Source organism: Nansenia antarctica (assembly GCF_963989245.1).
Source record: "Nansenia antarctica genome assembly, chromosome: 6".
In the NCBI taxonomy this organism is placed as follows: Eukaryota; Metazoa; Chordata; class Actinopteri; order Argentiniformes; family Microstomatidae; genus Nansenia; species Nansenia antarctica.
The window spans coordinates 65,288,382-65,307,250 of record NC_137676.1 but is presented as its reverse complement, the minus strand read 5'-3'; the positions used below and the strand labels follow the sequence as shown (position 1 = coordinate 65,307,250).

The window sequence follows — 18,869 nt, the reverse complement described above, 5'->3', positions numbered from 1 at the left end:
GAGGAGGAGAGGAGGAGAGAGACATGAGGAGGAGAGGAGGAGAGAGACATGAGGAGGAGAGGAGGAGAGAGACATGAGGAGGAGAGGAGGAGAGAGACATGAGGAGGAGAGGAGGAGAGAGAGACATAAGGGTGAGAGAGGAGGAGAGAGAGAAAATCATATTGGGCCAGAATAAAAAAAAAGATATATGGTCTGACAGACAGTACATATCATCTTCACCAATCATGTGTAAATCTGAAACATTTGACAATCACGCATAACTAGCGCACTGTCCATAATGGACTAATGGGTGGATTCATACATGAATGAATGAATAAAGGATTAATTGAGTGGAGAGGCAGAGGGATAGGATAGGGCTTTCACACCGGCAAAGAACCGTGCCGAATACACGGTGCTGTAAGCTTTTCGTTCCTCCACATTACCGAGGAGAGTGTACTATTTTCGGATAGACATATATGCATGCTCTCGGGATTCAAAACATTACTTCCCGGGGTGCCAGAATGATGCCTGATGGCTCAAACTGACCGTATACTGATGGTGGAGTTATCCAGCATAGTCTTGTATTTTTACCAATTTCCTAGCCGGTGTTATTCGCGGACAAAGACGGTGCCCGGGATACACTCTTTGCGGGTTAATAACGTCGCCTTACCGGGGCTTACGGTGAAAATGTGTCCGGACAGGGGAGAGGACAGGGAATGTAAATCACTTTGAATGGAGTCGATTGGAGACCCCCATCGATGTCGACACTGCTCGGAGTGAAAAGAACTAGCTAACGCGCTAACTAGCATGCTTCGTGAAGGACATTGCTTCATTTACACAGAAATAAAACATCACAGGGTGTGTGTGTGTACGGTTTGAAATACAGCACATGTTATCTGCAGACATAAATAAGAAATATAATATGTACCTTTTATGTCGCCTCTTCACTCCACAACCTCTTCAGAACTGCTTTTCGGAACTTCAAAAACACGTCTCCGGTCCGTTCCACTTATCGTTCCCCCCCAGAACACTTCCGTTGTGAGAACAGTTGTGTTGTGAACTGAATTGCAGCGTTTTTCTACACTTCCGTTGTGTTGTGAGCTATATGCAGCGCGTTTCTCTATTTGCAGCGCGTTTCCGGTATGCAGCGCGTTTCCGGTATTTGCAGCGCGTTTGCCCTTGTCGGCCACCGTACATACAGCTATCCACGAGATTCTGCTACCGCGCGGAGCTGGCTGCACATTTCAATGCATTTCCGCGGATTCCGCGGTGCCCTCGCCTGACGTGAAATGCGCAATTGTTGATCACTTGGAGGCACTCGAAAGTCAATTTGAGAAGTACTTTTCTGAGACTGAGTCTTGGAGAAAGCACAAGACATGGATACGGTTTCCATGCAAAGACAATGCATCCGACGCCTAAACCTGACAGGCGCTGAGGAAGATCAGCTGATCGACCTAACCACAGACAGTACACACAATAATGTGTACGAGTCACACAGCCTCTCACCCAGTTCTCGATGAGCCTCTTGCCTTTTGCAACAACTTATCTTTGTGAAAGAGGATTCTCCTCCCTCACCTACCTGAAGAGCAAATACCGTTCCAGACAGCAGTCTGAGGATGACATGATGCTCTGCCTGACAACCTCCATCTCCCCCAGAATAGACAAGCTGTGTACCACCCACCAGGGCCAGTCATCTCACTGAGGTAGGCATACCTGGCTTCCTGAAGCTAAAAGTTTCATTGTTGAAAAATAATAATAATAGAAAATATAAGCCTTATCAACAACAACAATAATAATAACCAATCATAATTATGCATGAACGTTTTATCAATCATAAACACATATAGGCTAATAACCCAGTATATAAATAGGTTAATACGGTGAAAGAAAAGGTGAATGAAGTAAATATAAAAGTTATTATAGGCTTTAAAATGTGAGACATTTAAAAATATATATTACATGTGGGGGTCCCTGTTCTGTTTGTCTCTCGTCCAAGGGGTCCTTGGGTTGAAAAAGGTTGAAGACCCCTGCTCTACACCATCTCCACCAGTGATCCACATCCACCCCCGTGAGGTTCTCCTACCCATCGACCGTCACACAGGTTTGAGTTTCATTCATGTAACCTGTCCCGAAACAGGTTTGATTTTCATTCCTATTGTTGTTCTCATAGAGCTGAACTACTAAACCTGTCCAGAAACAACTCGTCGCCACAACGTCATTTTTGAAATTGCAGTGCTTAAGAGAGGTCAGTTACTGCTGTGGTGGGCAGTGATTGGTTGATGTGAACATGTTGTAAAAAATTTAAATTTACATAAAACAACTCTGTCTGAGACCCATTCTCGAGTGAAAACAACACACTCTCATTCTGAATCGAGAGGTGACAGTCCATTATCTTATCAACCAACAACCAAATAGACTGTGTGGAAAAAACTGATAAGCTTTAGTGATTTACAATACAATTTACTGTACTAATATAATCTCTCTCCTGTTCTCTGCCGACCTCTATAATCCAATCCAGCCATATTCCTGTGATTCAAGGCCTGTCAATCACATAGAACATACTCTCAGATTCCTAATTGCAACGGTGGGCAACCCTGTTTAGATCAAAGCTATTATTTAATCATTTGAATAAATTATGCCATGCAAACTTGATTCATTGTTTAACGGATTTCATTTTCTGAAAAGTGAGGTGAGCGAGCGAGCGACTGAGTGAGCAACAACAACAACAAAAAAGTGTACAAATATCCACCTTAGATAAACATTAAATATTATGCTACATTTCAGTTCTGATTTAACACATTGACATAAATGAATTTGGGGTCCCTCGGCAAGATCTTAGCATAAGTCATTGGTGTTTTGGTTAATGAAAGGAGAGACTGTTTATAACATTATGATATTTAAGTCATATTTATCAAAATCCAGGGGTAGGCTTACGCACTATACATTATTTGAATTTATTGGGAAAATTACAGACTGTGGCTTCAATGAAAATAATGATATTTGATCAGTTATGAACCTATAAAACATCTTAAATTCCTAATGGTGAATTTACTTGCACTTCTGTCTTTCCTAAAATACAACACTGCCCCTTAGATAGACCTCAGCCAGTATGTCTATCTTGCATTGAACAGCACTAAACACAGATAAGCTAGTTGAGCTACAAAACATGTAATTTGTCTTGTCGTTAATGAGATCTTGCCTTATAAACAAATCTAAGCTCTTGTTCCGCTGTCGGCTTTCACGTTCGTGCCAAGTGCCCTACATTTGTGGCTTATGCCTGACAAAAATAATAACTACAAAACATACATTTAAATAAATTAATCAATTCATTTAGAGGCCATATGCGATCCCATACATTCCCATGCTTTGGGCCGGCCCGATCAAAAAAGGATGCATTAACCATATTAATAATAATGTTTTGTCCGTTAAACAATTAATCTAGTTGGTATGACCTGATGGACTTGTCCTTTGTTCATAAGAGAGAGTGGAGGCTCAGTATCTTCCCCAGGTCATATGTGCTCGGCCCTGTTTTTTACATTGATATTTTTTTTTGACAGACACCTTTATACAAAGTGACTTACAACAAATACATTTGTCTAAGTAAGTGAATCATCTATCCATCAGTCTTCATAAGAAAGAGAAATTTATGCTAGGACCAGGGGCCATTGGCAGTCACAATGCTAGAAGAAGGAACTTTTTTCTTTTTTTATCTGTGTGGAATGATATCATATTTGGCTTTTTTCTGCATTTATTGTGTTGTTCCAATGCAAACAAAAATCACCAGCCAATATTTTTGTCCATGACTTTATGTTTTTCTAGTGTCCACGACATGAGCAATATCATATTACCTGATAAGCCTGAATCAACCGTTATCCATGAAATATTAATAGCAAAAGATGCTAAATTTCCCTTTGTGATCTGTCCAGTTCAGTCATGGCAATGACAGACGTTTGGATGATACTGTGTAAACTGTTGTTTAATAAACACATACTGTATGTTTAATTCAGTATGTGTTTGTCCGGTGTTAATCTCTGTATTGTCTTGGTGTACATTTATCTTGCTGTGTTTGGCAACGTGTATGTGTGTGTGTGTGTGTGTGTGTGTGTGTGTGTGTGTGTGTGTGTGTGTGTGTGTGTGTGTATGAGCGTGCCTGTCTCACTGTCTCTCCCTCTTTCTCCTCCTGCAATCTCCACCACAGGACAGAGATCTACGGCCAGAGGAGATGGAAGGTACACAGTCAGCACCATAATCCTGTTTTTCTCTCTACTCTCTCCATACTGCACACATTTTCCTCTTTCCATATAGTTAAATAATACTGGAAAAAGTGTATGCTGTTTTTAAAGTTGAAACAATGGCCAATCTATCCCCCTCTAACCGCTTTCTCCCCCCCTCTTACGGTAAGAGTCTTACCTCACCCTTCTTCTACCCCCTCGCCCTTCTCCTATCTCTCACCTCTCACCTCACCTTTCTCCTCCCCCCTATCACCCTTCTCCCCTTCTCCTCTTCCCTCTCACCTCCCCCCTCTCTCCCCTGGGCAGAGCTGAGAGAGGCCTTCAGGGAGTTTGATAAGGACAAGGACGGCTTCATCAGCTGTAAGGACCTGGGAGAGTGCATGAGGACCATGGGGTACATGCCCACTGAGATGGAGCTGATAGAGCTTAGTCAGCAGATCTGTGAGTCTCACACACACACACACACACACACACACTCACTCACATAATCTCTCACACACACAAATACACATCAACGGCAATGCATACACTCATGTACTGTGTGTGTGTGTGTGAGTGTGTGTGTGTACATACTGTACCATTATCTAACCTCATTATCAGCATTTTGTGTAATGGCTTCTTTTGCCCTCTAGGTGGAGGCAGAGTGGACTTTGAAGACGTTGTGGACCTGATGGGTCCAAAGATGTTAGCAGAGACAGCCGACATGATAGGAGTCAAGGAGCTGAGGGACGCTTTCAGAGAGGTAAAGAAGTCACAGTGTTTAAAAATGAAAGATACTGGTAAAATGTTAAGAGTGTAAGACCTCAGACAAGATTGCCTCAACCTGTTCTTGTTACCCCTCTAACTTCCTCGCTCTGTCCACCCACTCCCCTAATTCTTTCTACCTTTTCCCCCCTTTGTCTTGCCCCCGTGCCCCTCTGTCTCCTCTCCTCCGCACCCCCCCCCCTCTCTTTCCTCTCCTCCACCCCTCCCCTCTCTCTCCACTCCTCTGCCCCTCCCCCTCCTCTCCTCCACCCTTCCCCACTCTCCCCCTCACCTTTCCCCTGCCTCCCACAGTTTGACTCTAACGGGGACGGTCAGATCAGCCTGGGGGAGTTGAGGGAGGCCATGAAGAAGCTGATGGGGGAGCAGCTGAACCATCGGGAGATCGACGAGATCCTCCGGGACGTGGACCTGAACGGGGACGGCCTGGTCGACTTCGAAGGTGATACAACTCTTCCTCTTGTTTAATCATAGTAACTCGCACACTAGGGATGGACGGTTTCCAATTATTGAAACCGAAAAACCGTCAGAGAGTAAAACCGCGGTTTTCCGGTTAACCGAAAAATACATTAAAAAAAAAAAAAAAAAAACGTAATTTTTTTTTTTAATAAAAAAGCGCCAATTTCAAATAATTGAGCCCTACTGCTACAATACACTCATGTCGAACACCATTAAAACACCGTAAGCACAGTCGCAACACATTTAGGCTACTTAGTTTCACAAATATAAGTGGAAAGGCAGACTTTTGTAAGCTACACCATACATGAAAACACATGAACACTTAACACACCAGCTCCGCTGATCCAGGGTGCACGCCTGCACGGAAGATCATCTCTTGGAACAGCGTCTTCATTGAATGAACTGCTTTCTCAATATCTTGGTTCTTAGACAAAGTTTCAGCTGCTGCTCAATGTATTTAAATATTTGAATACTGCTCAATAATCACTGAAATATTAGACTTAGAATTATGCAGTGAACATACTTAAAGCTTTTCATAAAAACCACATGCCGCGAGACTGACTCGTCCTGAACTGTCGTAAGTCAATCAACAAAGAATGCCCCATCAAAATAAAAGTGCCCATGGTAGAGCTGTCAAAATAGAGCTTTCAAAATAAATGTACTAATACAGATAGAGATAAATACAGAACTACCTTTGCGTCACTAAGTGACCGGGTATCTTCTGAGACATGCGTTCTGTCATCACTTTCAGTAGCGCCTTCACACACAGTGGCGCTGTGCACAAACACTCTTGATCCGTATAGCTCTTGTTTTATTATATTGTGGTTTAGTAAATACTGCACTTGGAGTTACATTCAATGCATGATTTGTGCTATAGAACATAAATAAAGTTTGATTGATATCAAATCAAATCACATTTTATTTCTATAGCGCATTTCTCACAAAAGTGACCCAATGCGCTTTACAGAGAGCAGCGAAAATGATCTTATTAAATGTAAGCGAGTAATTGTAAAAAACCTTTCCTATCTACCAATAACTGAAGGCAACTATCTTTCCCATAGAGTGATTCGTTACCCTTAAATATAATCCCAATTCGATATTAATCCTCAGTTATTCTTCACAACTGACCAAACCTCTCACTCATTGCGCGGCAGATTCAGACTGTATCATTGTTATTTTCACACACGACATGTTCCAGTTTTATTCTTATTCTATTTTATTCTTCTAAAAAAAAAAAAAAAAAAAAACGGTTTCAGACGGTTTTGATAAAAAACCGTTTCTATTTTTAGAAACCGCGGTTTTCGGTTTAACCGAAAAACCGTCCATCCCTATCGCACACACACACACACACACACACACACACACACACATTCACACAATAGAATACACAAACAGCCACTGTATACCTCATTCATATTGAGTCGACTCAATACATGATGTGTGTGATGATGTGTGTGTCTCAATAGAGTTTGTGCGAATGATGTCTCGCTAAATCGCCAGAAACAGATGACCGTTTCAGTGTGAAGAGGAGAGTGAGGAGCTCAGCCAAACCTCCACTGTGAGATGTCACGGACCAGGGGGTCATTCCACTAAAGGTGGATCAGTATAGCGGCGCTATAAATAAATGCGGCGCTCAGGCAACTCGAGATTGGAATTCAAGCCTCAGGTGATTCCTCGAACGAGGATCAGCCTTGTGTCATCAGTGTTCACAGAAGACAGGCTTACAAATCTTCGATATGGGCGCGTGCACGCAGACATAAAAAGCCCAGAAGAGTCAATCTGTCGAAATGAAGATACTCCACTCTGCAGGGGTACTACATTTGCGCAGCATTCCGAATTATTGATTTTTATGAAGACGGAAAAATAAGATGTAAAATAGTGCAATACTGCCGCAATTAACAAGGCGAGGGAAATGGTTTGGCAAGAAATTGCTGACCGATTAAATGCGTAGGTCATACTAGCCCCAGTTATTGTTATATGTTCATATTTTAATAAATGAATATTACTACTGTGGTGATATCCGCAGCAGGCTACAAACCGTCATATCGCCACAATGGCCTAGTGGTATCGACCGCTGCCACAGGATTTATTCGTCATTTTATATCGGTGGTTCAAATCCCTCTTCAGATGCACTTTTTACTGCATTTCGTTGTCTGAATCTAATCTAAAATCTCATCTAAAAAAGTATGTAGGCTATAAAATTATGGTGCAGGCTAATTTACAAGAACTGACACGATTACAATGGTGTTTGAAGCCTTTGCATGAAATCTTCGGTTAAATGTAAAAAAAAAAAAAAAAAGAATGACTCAGTCAAGTCTCGAACACGCAACCTTTGGAACTCCAGTCGGCTGCCTTAACAACTAGGCCAGCCAGACCGCTGTGATGACAGCAATGCAAGTTGATAAAATTACTTCTTTTTTTTTACACTCTTTTCTTTATTGATCTATCGATCTATCTATCACACTTTCAAAATATCAAGTTATCTATCACACAATCAAACTATCTATCGATCGATCACACTTTCAAAATATCAAATTATCTATCTATCACACAGTCAAACTATCTAATCTATCTATCTCGTGTGAAGTGGGAACTAATATTTCCTAAAAGACACACGAGGAACTGTCATTCGGGGGTTTAGTTTCCGCCTGTGAGCCTTTTTTGACGCGCGTCTCACTATAGCCTGTGTTTTAGCCTGGTCGGGACCAGGCTAATTATATCTGACTCAGAAGGAGCTCAACCAAGCAGCGAATTATTTGAGCCACATTGATGGCACCGAACGCAAGCTAACATTTTCGAGGCTTAAAACGTTATCGAGGCTTAGAACTTGATCGAGCTTCGTGGAATAGGGCCCAGACCTGAGTATGGTATATTGTTGTTACTCTGTTCAATGGACAAACATATTTTGTGTTGTTTTTACGGTTATTTACATCATTACTATTGCACCAATCCTTTCCATGTACTGTGTGCTGCTGTGTGACCTGTAACATTATGAGGTTGTAATTATTATAATTATGGATCAGAGATTGTGAACAGAGTAAAGGTCCTTGCTATTATTACACCATGGAGGCAATTGTTAGAGGACTCGTCTTACTTTGTGGTGTTAACATATCACTAGATTTAGAATTAATGTTATTATTACAATGATGATTTACATTTTTACAGTTTACTATTTTTCTTTTAATGAATTTATGAAGGATTTAAGTATGTCAATAAACAATTTTTATTGCAAAAAAAACTTGACATGATAAATGTTTTTCATTCTTCATTGGAATAAGAATATAAAAATCAAAAGACATGGATTTATGAAAATAATAATGGTTAAAAGACATGGATTAAACGTTCCCCTTGACATGATACAGTACATCCTTAAAGGTCCTTTAAAACAATAATGCAATTGACTGCATAATGTATACATACACTGTTGTTAGATAGGTATATGAATGTACACTGCAGTGGTCAAAAAGTCCTTAGACTAAAGATCTTTGACATGGAATAAAATAGTATTTGTCACGTACATCGCATACAGCCGTATTTGATATAGTAAAATGCTTGGCGATCTTGCTTCAACAACAGTCAACAACAATAAACAGATCGACAATATAATATAGTAATATAAAACAGAATAAAAGAATAAAAACATAAACATAATAAAACAGTGACAATAGAATAAGGGTGTAATAGAAGCAGTAATACAAGTAGTAATCTTCCATTTATGCGTTGACAATCCGTGAATTTGGGTTTGTCTTACAGATTCTTTGATGGCATTGTAGAGACTTCAAAATACATTTTACACACACATCATGAACATTTTGCATATTATTTTACATTTTGAACATTTGCACCTAAAACATTTCCATCAAGGACCACATGAGAAATACAGGAAGTGTACAATCTGTTCACATGATATTAGTCTCTATAATCCTTTGCTGTCAAATCTTTGCTACCCCCAAAATAAATCAATTGTATATATATTTTTCTTATCAGATAGTCCATGGATGATACTACTATGCCAGGTGTGTTGGGTGTCACACACCTATTGTATGCCAGCATGCAGGTAGCTGTCAGTCTGCGATATCAAACACATAACTTGCCCTGTATCCTTTCATGATTAATATTAGACAGGTGGTAACCACCACTGAACTGTTTTAGCCACAGCCAACTGAGGCATGTGTGAGATACCTTTAAACTACAACTTGATTCAAAGGGGAAAATATATTGCATTGCTGTGGTCAAGCAATTGTGAGAAATGATACAGGAGTTGTACTTTGTACATGTAATTGACCATTTCTAAACGTCTGAGGTGACTCACGCCTTACTGTACATTACCATTCTATGATGTCATATATGGTTATCATGTATGACATGGCCTTGTAATACTCTCACATTCTTCATTGACTATCATTCTTTGGTTGCAATGCTTCATCAATCTCTCTAAGCAGCTTCATGATGCAAGTGTCTTGTATCAGCTTTTCTGTCAACCATCTATGTTATCAAGTCCTGACACAAAGTTATGATGTTGTCGCAAATGTCTTTTTCTTGTGGTCCTACTCTGGACGGTACTACTCTTCTAGGTGTATTGGGTATCACACACCTATTATATGCCAGCCTGTTGCTGCCAGTCAGTGATGTCAAACATAGAAACTTGCCCTTTGCCTACCTATTCATGATTCAAGATTAGACAGATCAGCTGGAACATCCACTGGTGTATGAACACCAGGCATCTTAAAACTAACTTCGTACTCCCTGAATTATAGGAACACATTATCCTTGCTGTGGTCAGACAATTGTTCTTTGATAAATGATGCAGAGTTGTATGTTCTATTTCAAGACTTCTGAGGTGACTGACATCCTACACGCTACCAAGTGAGTTATTTCGGGGTATCATGTGACATCGTCCCCTTATAGTCTGCCACTTTATTTTCTGTTAAATGACAGTTTCAAGCTGTTCATTGCATCATCTTTTGTTAAGGTTTTCCAGTCACCTGGGATTACAGCAGGCTTTGCCGCATGGCGCTCGGCTATCCTCTCATTAAATGTGGCCATCACATACTTCCAGTAGTCTGAAGCGCTAATGCTGGCATCTCCTTCAATGATCCAGTCAGGGTAATATGTCTGGTAGTCTTTGTAGGGCTTAAAGATGTTTTCTGTCAGCTTGTTTTTAAATGTTTGGTTACTAATCACTAAAGATGAACATATGTCAGTTAATAACATCTGATTGCTTATATACCGCCAATGTCTGAGCCCAGTAGAACAGTGAATGGTGGACCAGTGTTTAGTGTGCTCCCCCCCACCTGCTTCACAAGGTGTACCACAGAAGGGACATTGTTTCCCACATCCAAACAGACTGGAGAATATTTTGTCCTGAGGCTTGAATGGCAGAGATGTCAGCTTTTCTCTGATGTCCGTAGTCTGGTCATACTCAGCTGCCAATAACTGCTCCATTTCTTTCACAGACTTTGTGAGGTAGTCAGAAAATGACTCTGTGTTTGCAATGGTCAGTAAGGTAATGGAATCCAGAGGATGCTTTAGAAAGTCAAGCTTGTCTTCAAGAGCCCTGCGAAGGTTTCCAATGAAGTTCTTGATATCATTTACACCGCTGGTTTTGGTAGTTAATATTGAAGCAGTGATCCTCTCCACAATCATCGAGAGACTTTTCTTCTCCAATTCTTTTACACTGTTCTCCTTTGAAAGTTTATCGACAATTTTGTCAAGTAGCCACTTCTTCACAAATGTTTCATAGTCTGTAATGTACTGGTCATATTTATCATATTCTCCATCAGTAAGGAGCTGTTCTAAAATGGAGAACTGGAAAGCCCCTCGTGTGCTGTAATCCTCTGACCCTTCACCCTCCTTAACTTTGTCAACAATTTCAGGACCAATCATTTTGGTCACATATTCCTGCACAGCTGGTCGTAAACAGTCCATTGTGTCCTCAGCTGTCTTCTGACACTGATCTCGCTCATGAAACATGGCCGTGAAGGCTTCATAATACTTGTCCTTAGATTTTTCCAAACACTTCTGTGGGTTGTTATGTGCAACAAAATCATCATGCATCTTCTGAAATCTTGTGACTGCTATACCACAGATGTGTAGCTTTAGGGAAATCTCACATTCTTCATTGACTTTACCTTTCTTTGGTTGCAATGCTTTATCGATCTTTGTAAGCAGCTCTTTGATGCATGTGTCATAGTAATCTGCTCTTTTGTCAACCGTCTGTGTTATCAAGTCCTGACACTGACTTATGATGTTGTTGCAAATGGATTGTACTTTGCTCTTGTGGTGGTCTTTATTCCTGTACGCCGGAATGCAAGCCGACATATGCAAAGACCCAGACGAAGGCACAACAAAGGCTTCTTTTCCACAATTCACCAAAGGGTTGTCAACCAACATATAATTGACATGACTCCCTCTTGTAGATACATGTTGTCGTAACAGGGAGAAGGCATTTTGAGCAACATTGATCGTTGGGAGTTCTCTGAAGTCAAGCTTAGACAAGGTTCTCTTCCACATGTTCTCAAACTCTTCTCCGAGGGCCTCGTCTGATAAAACTGTGTTTTTCTGTTTACACTTTTGGAGCAAGTTCAGTACTTCCTTTTCCATTGTACTCGCCTGTGAGCTCTTGATGTGCTCCAGTTGGGCCATTCCCTCTTTGATTTCAACTGCTCTGTGCAGTTTGTCCTTCATTGTGTTTTTTGTCTCTTGAATAAGTCTTTTGGCATCGATTACAAAACCTTCCTTGTATTTTTCCACAAGTTTGACATTACCATCTTGCTTTTTAAAGTACTTCTCTATATTTTCTTCAATTTCCTTTTCGCCCTTTGAAATCTCTTCAAATAAAGTCCTCTCCAAGTCATTTAGATTATCTCTTATGGTGATTTGGGGATTGGAATTTAAAATGGTATTTTCTGCAGCTAGAATCAACGTATACATATTCTTCTGAAATGACCAATCCCAACTATTGTACTCAATGCATATGCTGGTGTATGCATCGGCAACCAAGCTGTTTCTGAAACTGAAGACGAATTTCTCAAACTTCACAGCTTCCGACAAACATTTGGTCCACTTCAGGAAATCTATCATGTCATGATTTTCCTGATTTTTAAAAAAATCTTGCATCAAGGTCTTTTTGAAGTCATACACAGCCTCACTGTAGCCAGCATTGACTGGAGCCATAGGGGGAGTTCCATACCAGAGCCCTGGGATGTAGCAGCTGCTTGTGTCTGGATCAAACTCTATCATGTCAGTGAACTTGGTGATATTCTCCTTATTCTCCATTCTGGCTGCTGCCAGAGTCACTTCATCCAACTGTTCCAAGAACTTCTTCCTGCCTGTCATGTTGTTGCGATAGGCGGCCATGTCAGACACATTCTGGTGCACAAAGTGACACAATGGCTTCTTTCCCGCATCCTTCATCCTGAGGAAGGCATGAACCACGATCTGTAGTATGTCTCTCATCTCTGTGGAGTTCTCCATGGCAACATTGATAATTGTGACATCACTTAGTCCTATGACCAGTGTTGCAAGTTCATTGTCATGTTCATAACTGTCATCCAGTTGAGCTAACTCTGGTGATTTCAAGCCCTCTGTGTCAATGATAATGATGAAGTCACATCCCAGCTCCTCTTTCAGTTCTTTGTTGACGTTCATCAGAAGCATGAAGGCACCTCTGGTACATCTACCACTACTTACAGCAAACTGGACCCCAAACATGGTGTTGAGGAGAGTCGACTTTCCTGAGCTTTGGACACCTAAAACGGTGACCACCTGGATCTTGCTGTTGGATTGAACAAGAGTATGAAGCTGAGTGAGAACATCTGATATCCATTTCAATGGGATGTTGGAAGCATCTCCGTCCACAAGCTCAATGGGGAAACCATCCAACAGCATCTGAGCACACAATCCAGGCAAATGTTCCATCTGTTTTCTTTGTGGGCTGTTTTTAGGCAGTGAGGATACACATTCATATAACTGGCCCAACTCTCGTAAGAAGTGTTCAAGTCCCAAGGAACTATCAGATATTTGCTTATCCAAATCAGAAATTATGTCTTTTTCCTTTTGTGTTTGAGGATTTTGTTGAAGATCTTTGTACCGCTCTTTCAAACCTGATAGGTTCTTCCATGACAGATTCTCCAAATTGAGTCGCATCCATTTGAGGAAATAGGAACGCGTAATTCTTGAGCTTGACATTCCTTTGATGAAGTTTGTCATTGCATCATTCACGCCCAAGTTTTGTTGCTTATTTCTCAGTTCTCTTACTCTTGTCCTCAGAGAGCTTTTGTAGTGTTCAATTTCTTCTTTACCTGCTTTTAACAGTCGACACATCTCTTTCTCCAACTGGGAGATCTCTTTCCAGATTTGCCCTTGTAAGGGTAGCTGGTCCTCTTTGAATTTCACTGTGTTTGATATGTTGCTTGTGATTGCATCTGCCATCCTCCTGGCAGTCTGACAATCATCACAGTGCTCATCAACCAAAATCCCACTCTGGCTAGCTACCTGAGCCATCTTTTCCATTGTCAATTTGTTTGGACCTTTCTCTATGATGTCACCTACAGATAACTGAAGGGTTTTGATAAATCCTGCATCATTCTGGTCTTTCTTCACAATCACATTTTCTGTTGTCATACCACAGTTTGTGATCATTTCTTTCAGTGTGTCTATTCTGAATAATTTTCTTTCAGAAACCAGAAATAACTCTGCCTTCACATTTTTGTTCAACATTTTGAAGAAATCACTGTCTAAACCATCACTGAAAATGTAAACTGCAGCTGATGCCTGACACAGAAAGGAGAACTGTGTTTCAAAGGACCTCATGTCACCTCTGAGATTGGCCACAGCCAAGGGCTCGGTGAACCTGTCTATGTTCTTGTTCCCACATGGGAGGTACCAGCTGACTTCAACTAACCCATTTGACATTTTCCGAGGTACATCACCACCTTCCATATCATGGTGAACAAATGTGTTATGGCACTGTTGAGGGTTACTAAGTAGTTTGTTCAAAATCTGAGACTTTGACAAGCTGCTTTTTCCCATCCTAACAAAGGATACCATTGGAATATCAGATTGTACAATTCTCTCCTCAATTAAGGACTGTGTGGCTGCTTGAGAAGAGGTTTTAAACGTCTTCACTATGTCTCTCATGGCCCACAGCATCAATGTGCTTTGTCCTGTTTCACAGTTGGGCAGCAGGAAAGGAACAGCAAACTGACACATAGACATTTTGAGGACTATCTCCTGCTGCAAGAGCCCATCTGAGCACAGAAGCACGGCAGTTATGAGATCTAGTGGATGAATGACATTGCTGTTATCAGTGTCTGTTTCTATACATTTGACACTCCTAGCACTTACATTTGTCATCATTAATTTCTTCAAATAGGCACCTGGAAGTGACTGCATAGTTTGAAGTGGCTCATCTGATGTGGTATTGGCATTTATCTCAAGGACAGTACTTAACGTAAGCTTGTTTTCATAATGATCCTGCAGTCCCGCCTTTGACAGCAGCTCCATGAGATGGAATCCTGCAAAAAGTACAAATAGGATGCTTTTATTGCAAAACAGCATATACACTTCTTCGTCAGCAATGAATGTCCATCTTTTTCAGTTAATTCCGAAAAAACTGCACTGTTTGAAGAAAGGGTTCTCAGTGTTTCCTCCAGGATTTTTCACATTAGTGAAAAGCATAAAACGCGCACTGGCGCTCAAAACAAAGACGAAGTTTCACCAAAAACTACAGGGTGGCAACAATTATAATTTCTTAAATAGCGGTTAAGTCATTAAAGCCGAGCAGGTGATTTTATATAGAAGGTTGTAGTGACCGCTCGTTAGCGAGCAAAGTATTCATAATTCACGGCGTTCCAGCCTTGTACAAAGCACTGTTATATGTTTGTGTTTACTCAATCACCCAGGCTGCTTAGCGGGTGATATGACGTGATATAAGTGGGACGGAGATTAATGAATGTTGTTGTTGTCAGTACGCATGCAGAGAGTGAGAATAAAGCGCACATGATTGTTTTTCTACCGGCAAAACGACTAGATCGTCCTGTTATTGCCGTCACTCCTACAAGGTGATCAAATACCAATATATCCTACAGCTGCAGCGGAACATGCGGAACTCGCATTACACACACACACACACACACACATTCGGACCAATCACAAAACTGTTTTGAAAGCGCGTCGCCTCGCTATCTGATTCAGTCTCGATTGCAGTGCGAACACAAACGACGAGGTTAATTGCAACATTGTAACATATTGTAAATAACTACCCCTAAATCGTAACGAAATGTAGGTCTGGAAGCGGCCTTAATCTAGCTTCAATCTGCTTTTTTTCTGTTCTCCGGTCATAATAACTCGCTGCCTTTCTGCGCAGCCTGAATCAAAGTGGACTGTCTGAATCAATTAGTGGCGGAGGAAAGTCTTTCGTGGCGGCCCGCCACGAATAAATGCATATAGAGGAAACACTGGTTCTGAAACTGTTATAAGTAGGTATTAAATTCACTTATTTGGATTATGATCAAATAAATGAGTTTTGTTAAATGACTACTGTAAATGTACAGTAATACCATACTTGTGGTGAAGGTTGTTGACACTGGTTGACTTTTCTCCCCAGTTTTCATCTTGGTGCAGACGGTGACTGAGTACTCAGTGGCAGGTTGCAGGTCAGACAGAGTGATGCTGAGTGAGGTGGTAGTGGTGTCCTGGTCGTTCCCTGGGCAGTGGTAGGAGATCTGGTACTCGTGGTGGGTTTGGTCCATTCCTTGAGGCTGGCTCCAGCTGACAGTAGCTGACGTGGTGTCCACTGAGTCAACACTCAGCTGGTCTGGGGCAGGAGGTACTGAGGGAAACATGCAGTGTTTTCAGTACTACAGAACAACAACAAAAACATGAAAGCATTAAAGGAGAGCAAACTATAGTCTTTGCAACTGTAAATAGTTTCTAGGATACAAGGTAGCCATGTCGGGCTTGGTCTATTCCATGAGCCTTTGTCCAGTTGACAGTGAGCGAAGTAGTTTGTAACCTGATCAGACGCTGGGATTCCTAATATGAATTTGAGCAGGAAAATATTAAAGGAATGCATTTGAAAATGCATCTGGCAGAGAGATATACTGAGACAAAACATGGAGGTTCGCTTCGAAGGTTGTTAGGCTCTGTATCAGTGATCCTAACATGCCTCAGCCGCCACTCAAGGAAGTCAGAAAAAAGCATATTCAAACCACAAAGCATCCCTTAACCCTGCACGCTGTTTTGCTGCTGAGAGTCTTAGCAATGGGCATCAATAGTTTTAAGGAAAACATATTATTGTGATACATGGACATGGATACATGGATAGTTGGTTATTGAGTGAAAATTAGGTGCCATTTCAAAGCACTATGAGTTTACATTCATTTGTATGAATATGTGCTATACAAATACATTTGCCTTTTTCTGCCTTGCCTTGCCAAAATACACAATATATTGGGATTTTGAAAAATCCATAAAATATTGACTGAATTATATTATAGAACATAAGCCATGCTAGAACTAAAATGTTTTTGGAATGAAGCACTGTTGTTGGTCATCAAGGTCCTAAATTCAGTGTTGACTTTTCTTTGGTTAGTTCTTACTTGTGGTGAAGGTTATTGACACAGGTTGACTTTTCTCCCCAGTTTTCATCTTAGTGCAGACGGTGACTGAGTACTCAGTGGCAGGTTGCAGGTCAGACAGAGTGATGCTGTGTGAGGATGTGGTAGCGGTGTCCTGGTTCCTCCCTGGGCAGTGGTAGGAGATCTGGTACTTGTGGTGGGTTTGATCCATTCCTTGAGGCTGGCTCCAGCTGACAGTAGCTGATGTGGTGTCCACTGAGTCAACACTCAGCTGGTCTGGGGCAGGAGGTTCTGAGGGAAAGGTGTAGTAGTATGGTAAGTTAACAATAGAACATACTTTTAGGTAATCATCACTGGAGGATATGAAGACAGGCTAAATTTAACAAGACCATTATATTTTGGGATTCATCATTTATGTGTTCAGATTACAAAATGATAATACTGTGATAAATACTGTGTGATTAAACTGCTATATGAAGTCTTATTCTTCAAGCTATGATGTCTAACCTTGATCAAAGCCTGATAAAACACTGTGGGCCCTATTATGCACTTCTTAACTTGCCGTCTTAAGTCTTAATTAAGACGCACCGCCAGGTTAAGACCTACCGCCACCCTTATTATGCGCTTCATATGCGCTACTGCTATTATGCAGGTGTCGATAGGCGCCCACACATAAGATGTAAAACTCCCGTGCATATATTGCTCATTGTGGGAGTGTTCATATGTTAATGAAGTGCACTAGGCGCCCCTGCTATTATGCGATCTGACTTTGCTCCTAGCGCTAAGAAGTGGTTTGAAAAGTTTAGACTTCATGCACGTTTTGAAACACGAGCGCGCCTCCGCGGTTTGCGCATGCATGTGGGCACACATGAACACGCACGTGGCTCCACGGCAAGACGTCAATTACGGTCACAGTATAAATGCTTTATTTCAGAAGGGAGAGGCAGAGAAGCGCGCTGACCTCCTTCTTAGGACTTCCATAATAGCATAGCACTAATGACTCAACGCAGCCGGTTCTTAAAGGGAATGGCACCTGGCACGCTGATTGGGTTGATTGAGAAGACGCCCAAAACACACCCATGACTAATTTCTTTGCTTAGCACCGGGTTTTAGGCGCCCACTACCGCACGCATAATAGCAAAGTGGCCTTGACCACGCCTCCACGTCTTAAGTTTAGATCTACCGCCTCGTCTTATTGATGAAGTGCATAATAGGGCCCTGTGACTCAAAAATAAAATAGAAATCATGGCATCATGGAGGTGGGGGCACTTGAAGTTAATTGTTATACCAACAGCCATTTCTGGTAATGAAAACTATACAACCTAAGGTCCCTGATGAGGTTTGTCTTACTTGTGTAGATGGTTATAGAGACTGGTTCACTCTGTCGCCCATTCAGCACTGTTGAGACTTGGATTGTGTACTCAGTGCTAAGTCGTAGGTCAGAGAATGTTCTAGAGCAGTCATGAGTAGTTATTGCCTTGGGTTCTGCTCTTGAGCTGAAGACGGATATGAGGAAGCTCTGCTGGATTTGCTCCAATCCTTGAGCCTTAGTCCAGTGAAGAGTGAAGGAAGTTGCTCCTGACTGGTCTATCTTTAGGTCTTTGGGTGCTGGGACCACTGTAACAAAGATCAAGATTTCTTTCAGGATGTCTTAGTCATTTTCATTTGACAGATAACATGAAAAATACAGTTTAAAAGTTTCAAATAACCAAAACATAACTGTACCTGTGAATACGGATGCTGTGCTGCATCTACTTTGACTGCCATTGTCTCCCTCTGTGGACACGTCAAACTCATACTTCTTGCCAGGTTTGAGGTCCTTTATTTCGATTTGATACATGTCTTTCACAGTTAC

General features: G+C 41.3%; 2 protein-coding genes across 2 annotated transcripts; one reads left to right on the top strand and one right to left on the bottom strand.

Moving 5' to 3' along the window:
• Positions 1-3,918: 3,918 nt before the first annotated feature.
• On the top strand, positions 3,919-6,924 carry LOC308160827 (calcium-binding protein 1-like; the record flags this gene model as incomplete). The annotated part of the gene is made up of 6 exons (XM_080534763.1): positions 3,919-3,927; positions 4,178-4,208; positions 4,518-4,652; positions 4,844-4,953; positions 5,268-5,415; positions 6,899-6,924. 6 exons carry the CDS (start codon positions 3,919-3,921, stop codon positions 6,922-6,924), a joined length of 459 nt encoding a protein of 152 aa, XP_080390889.1.
• A 1,719-nt stretch (positions 6,925-8,643) lies between these two features.
• Positions 8,644-18,869, bottom strand: LOC308161000 (interferon-induced very large GTPase 1-like). Its single transcript, XM_080534930.1, has 3 exons — positions 18,740-18,869; positions 16,000-16,266; positions 8,644-14,950 (listed from the first exon to the last, which is right to left on the bottom strand). The coding sequence occupies exons 1-3, from the start codon at positions 18,852-18,854 to the stop codon at positions 10,350-10,352; spliced, it is 4,983 nt and encodes a 1,660-aa protein (XP_080391056.1). The 5' UTR covers positions 18,855-18,869; the 3' UTR covers positions 8,644-10,349.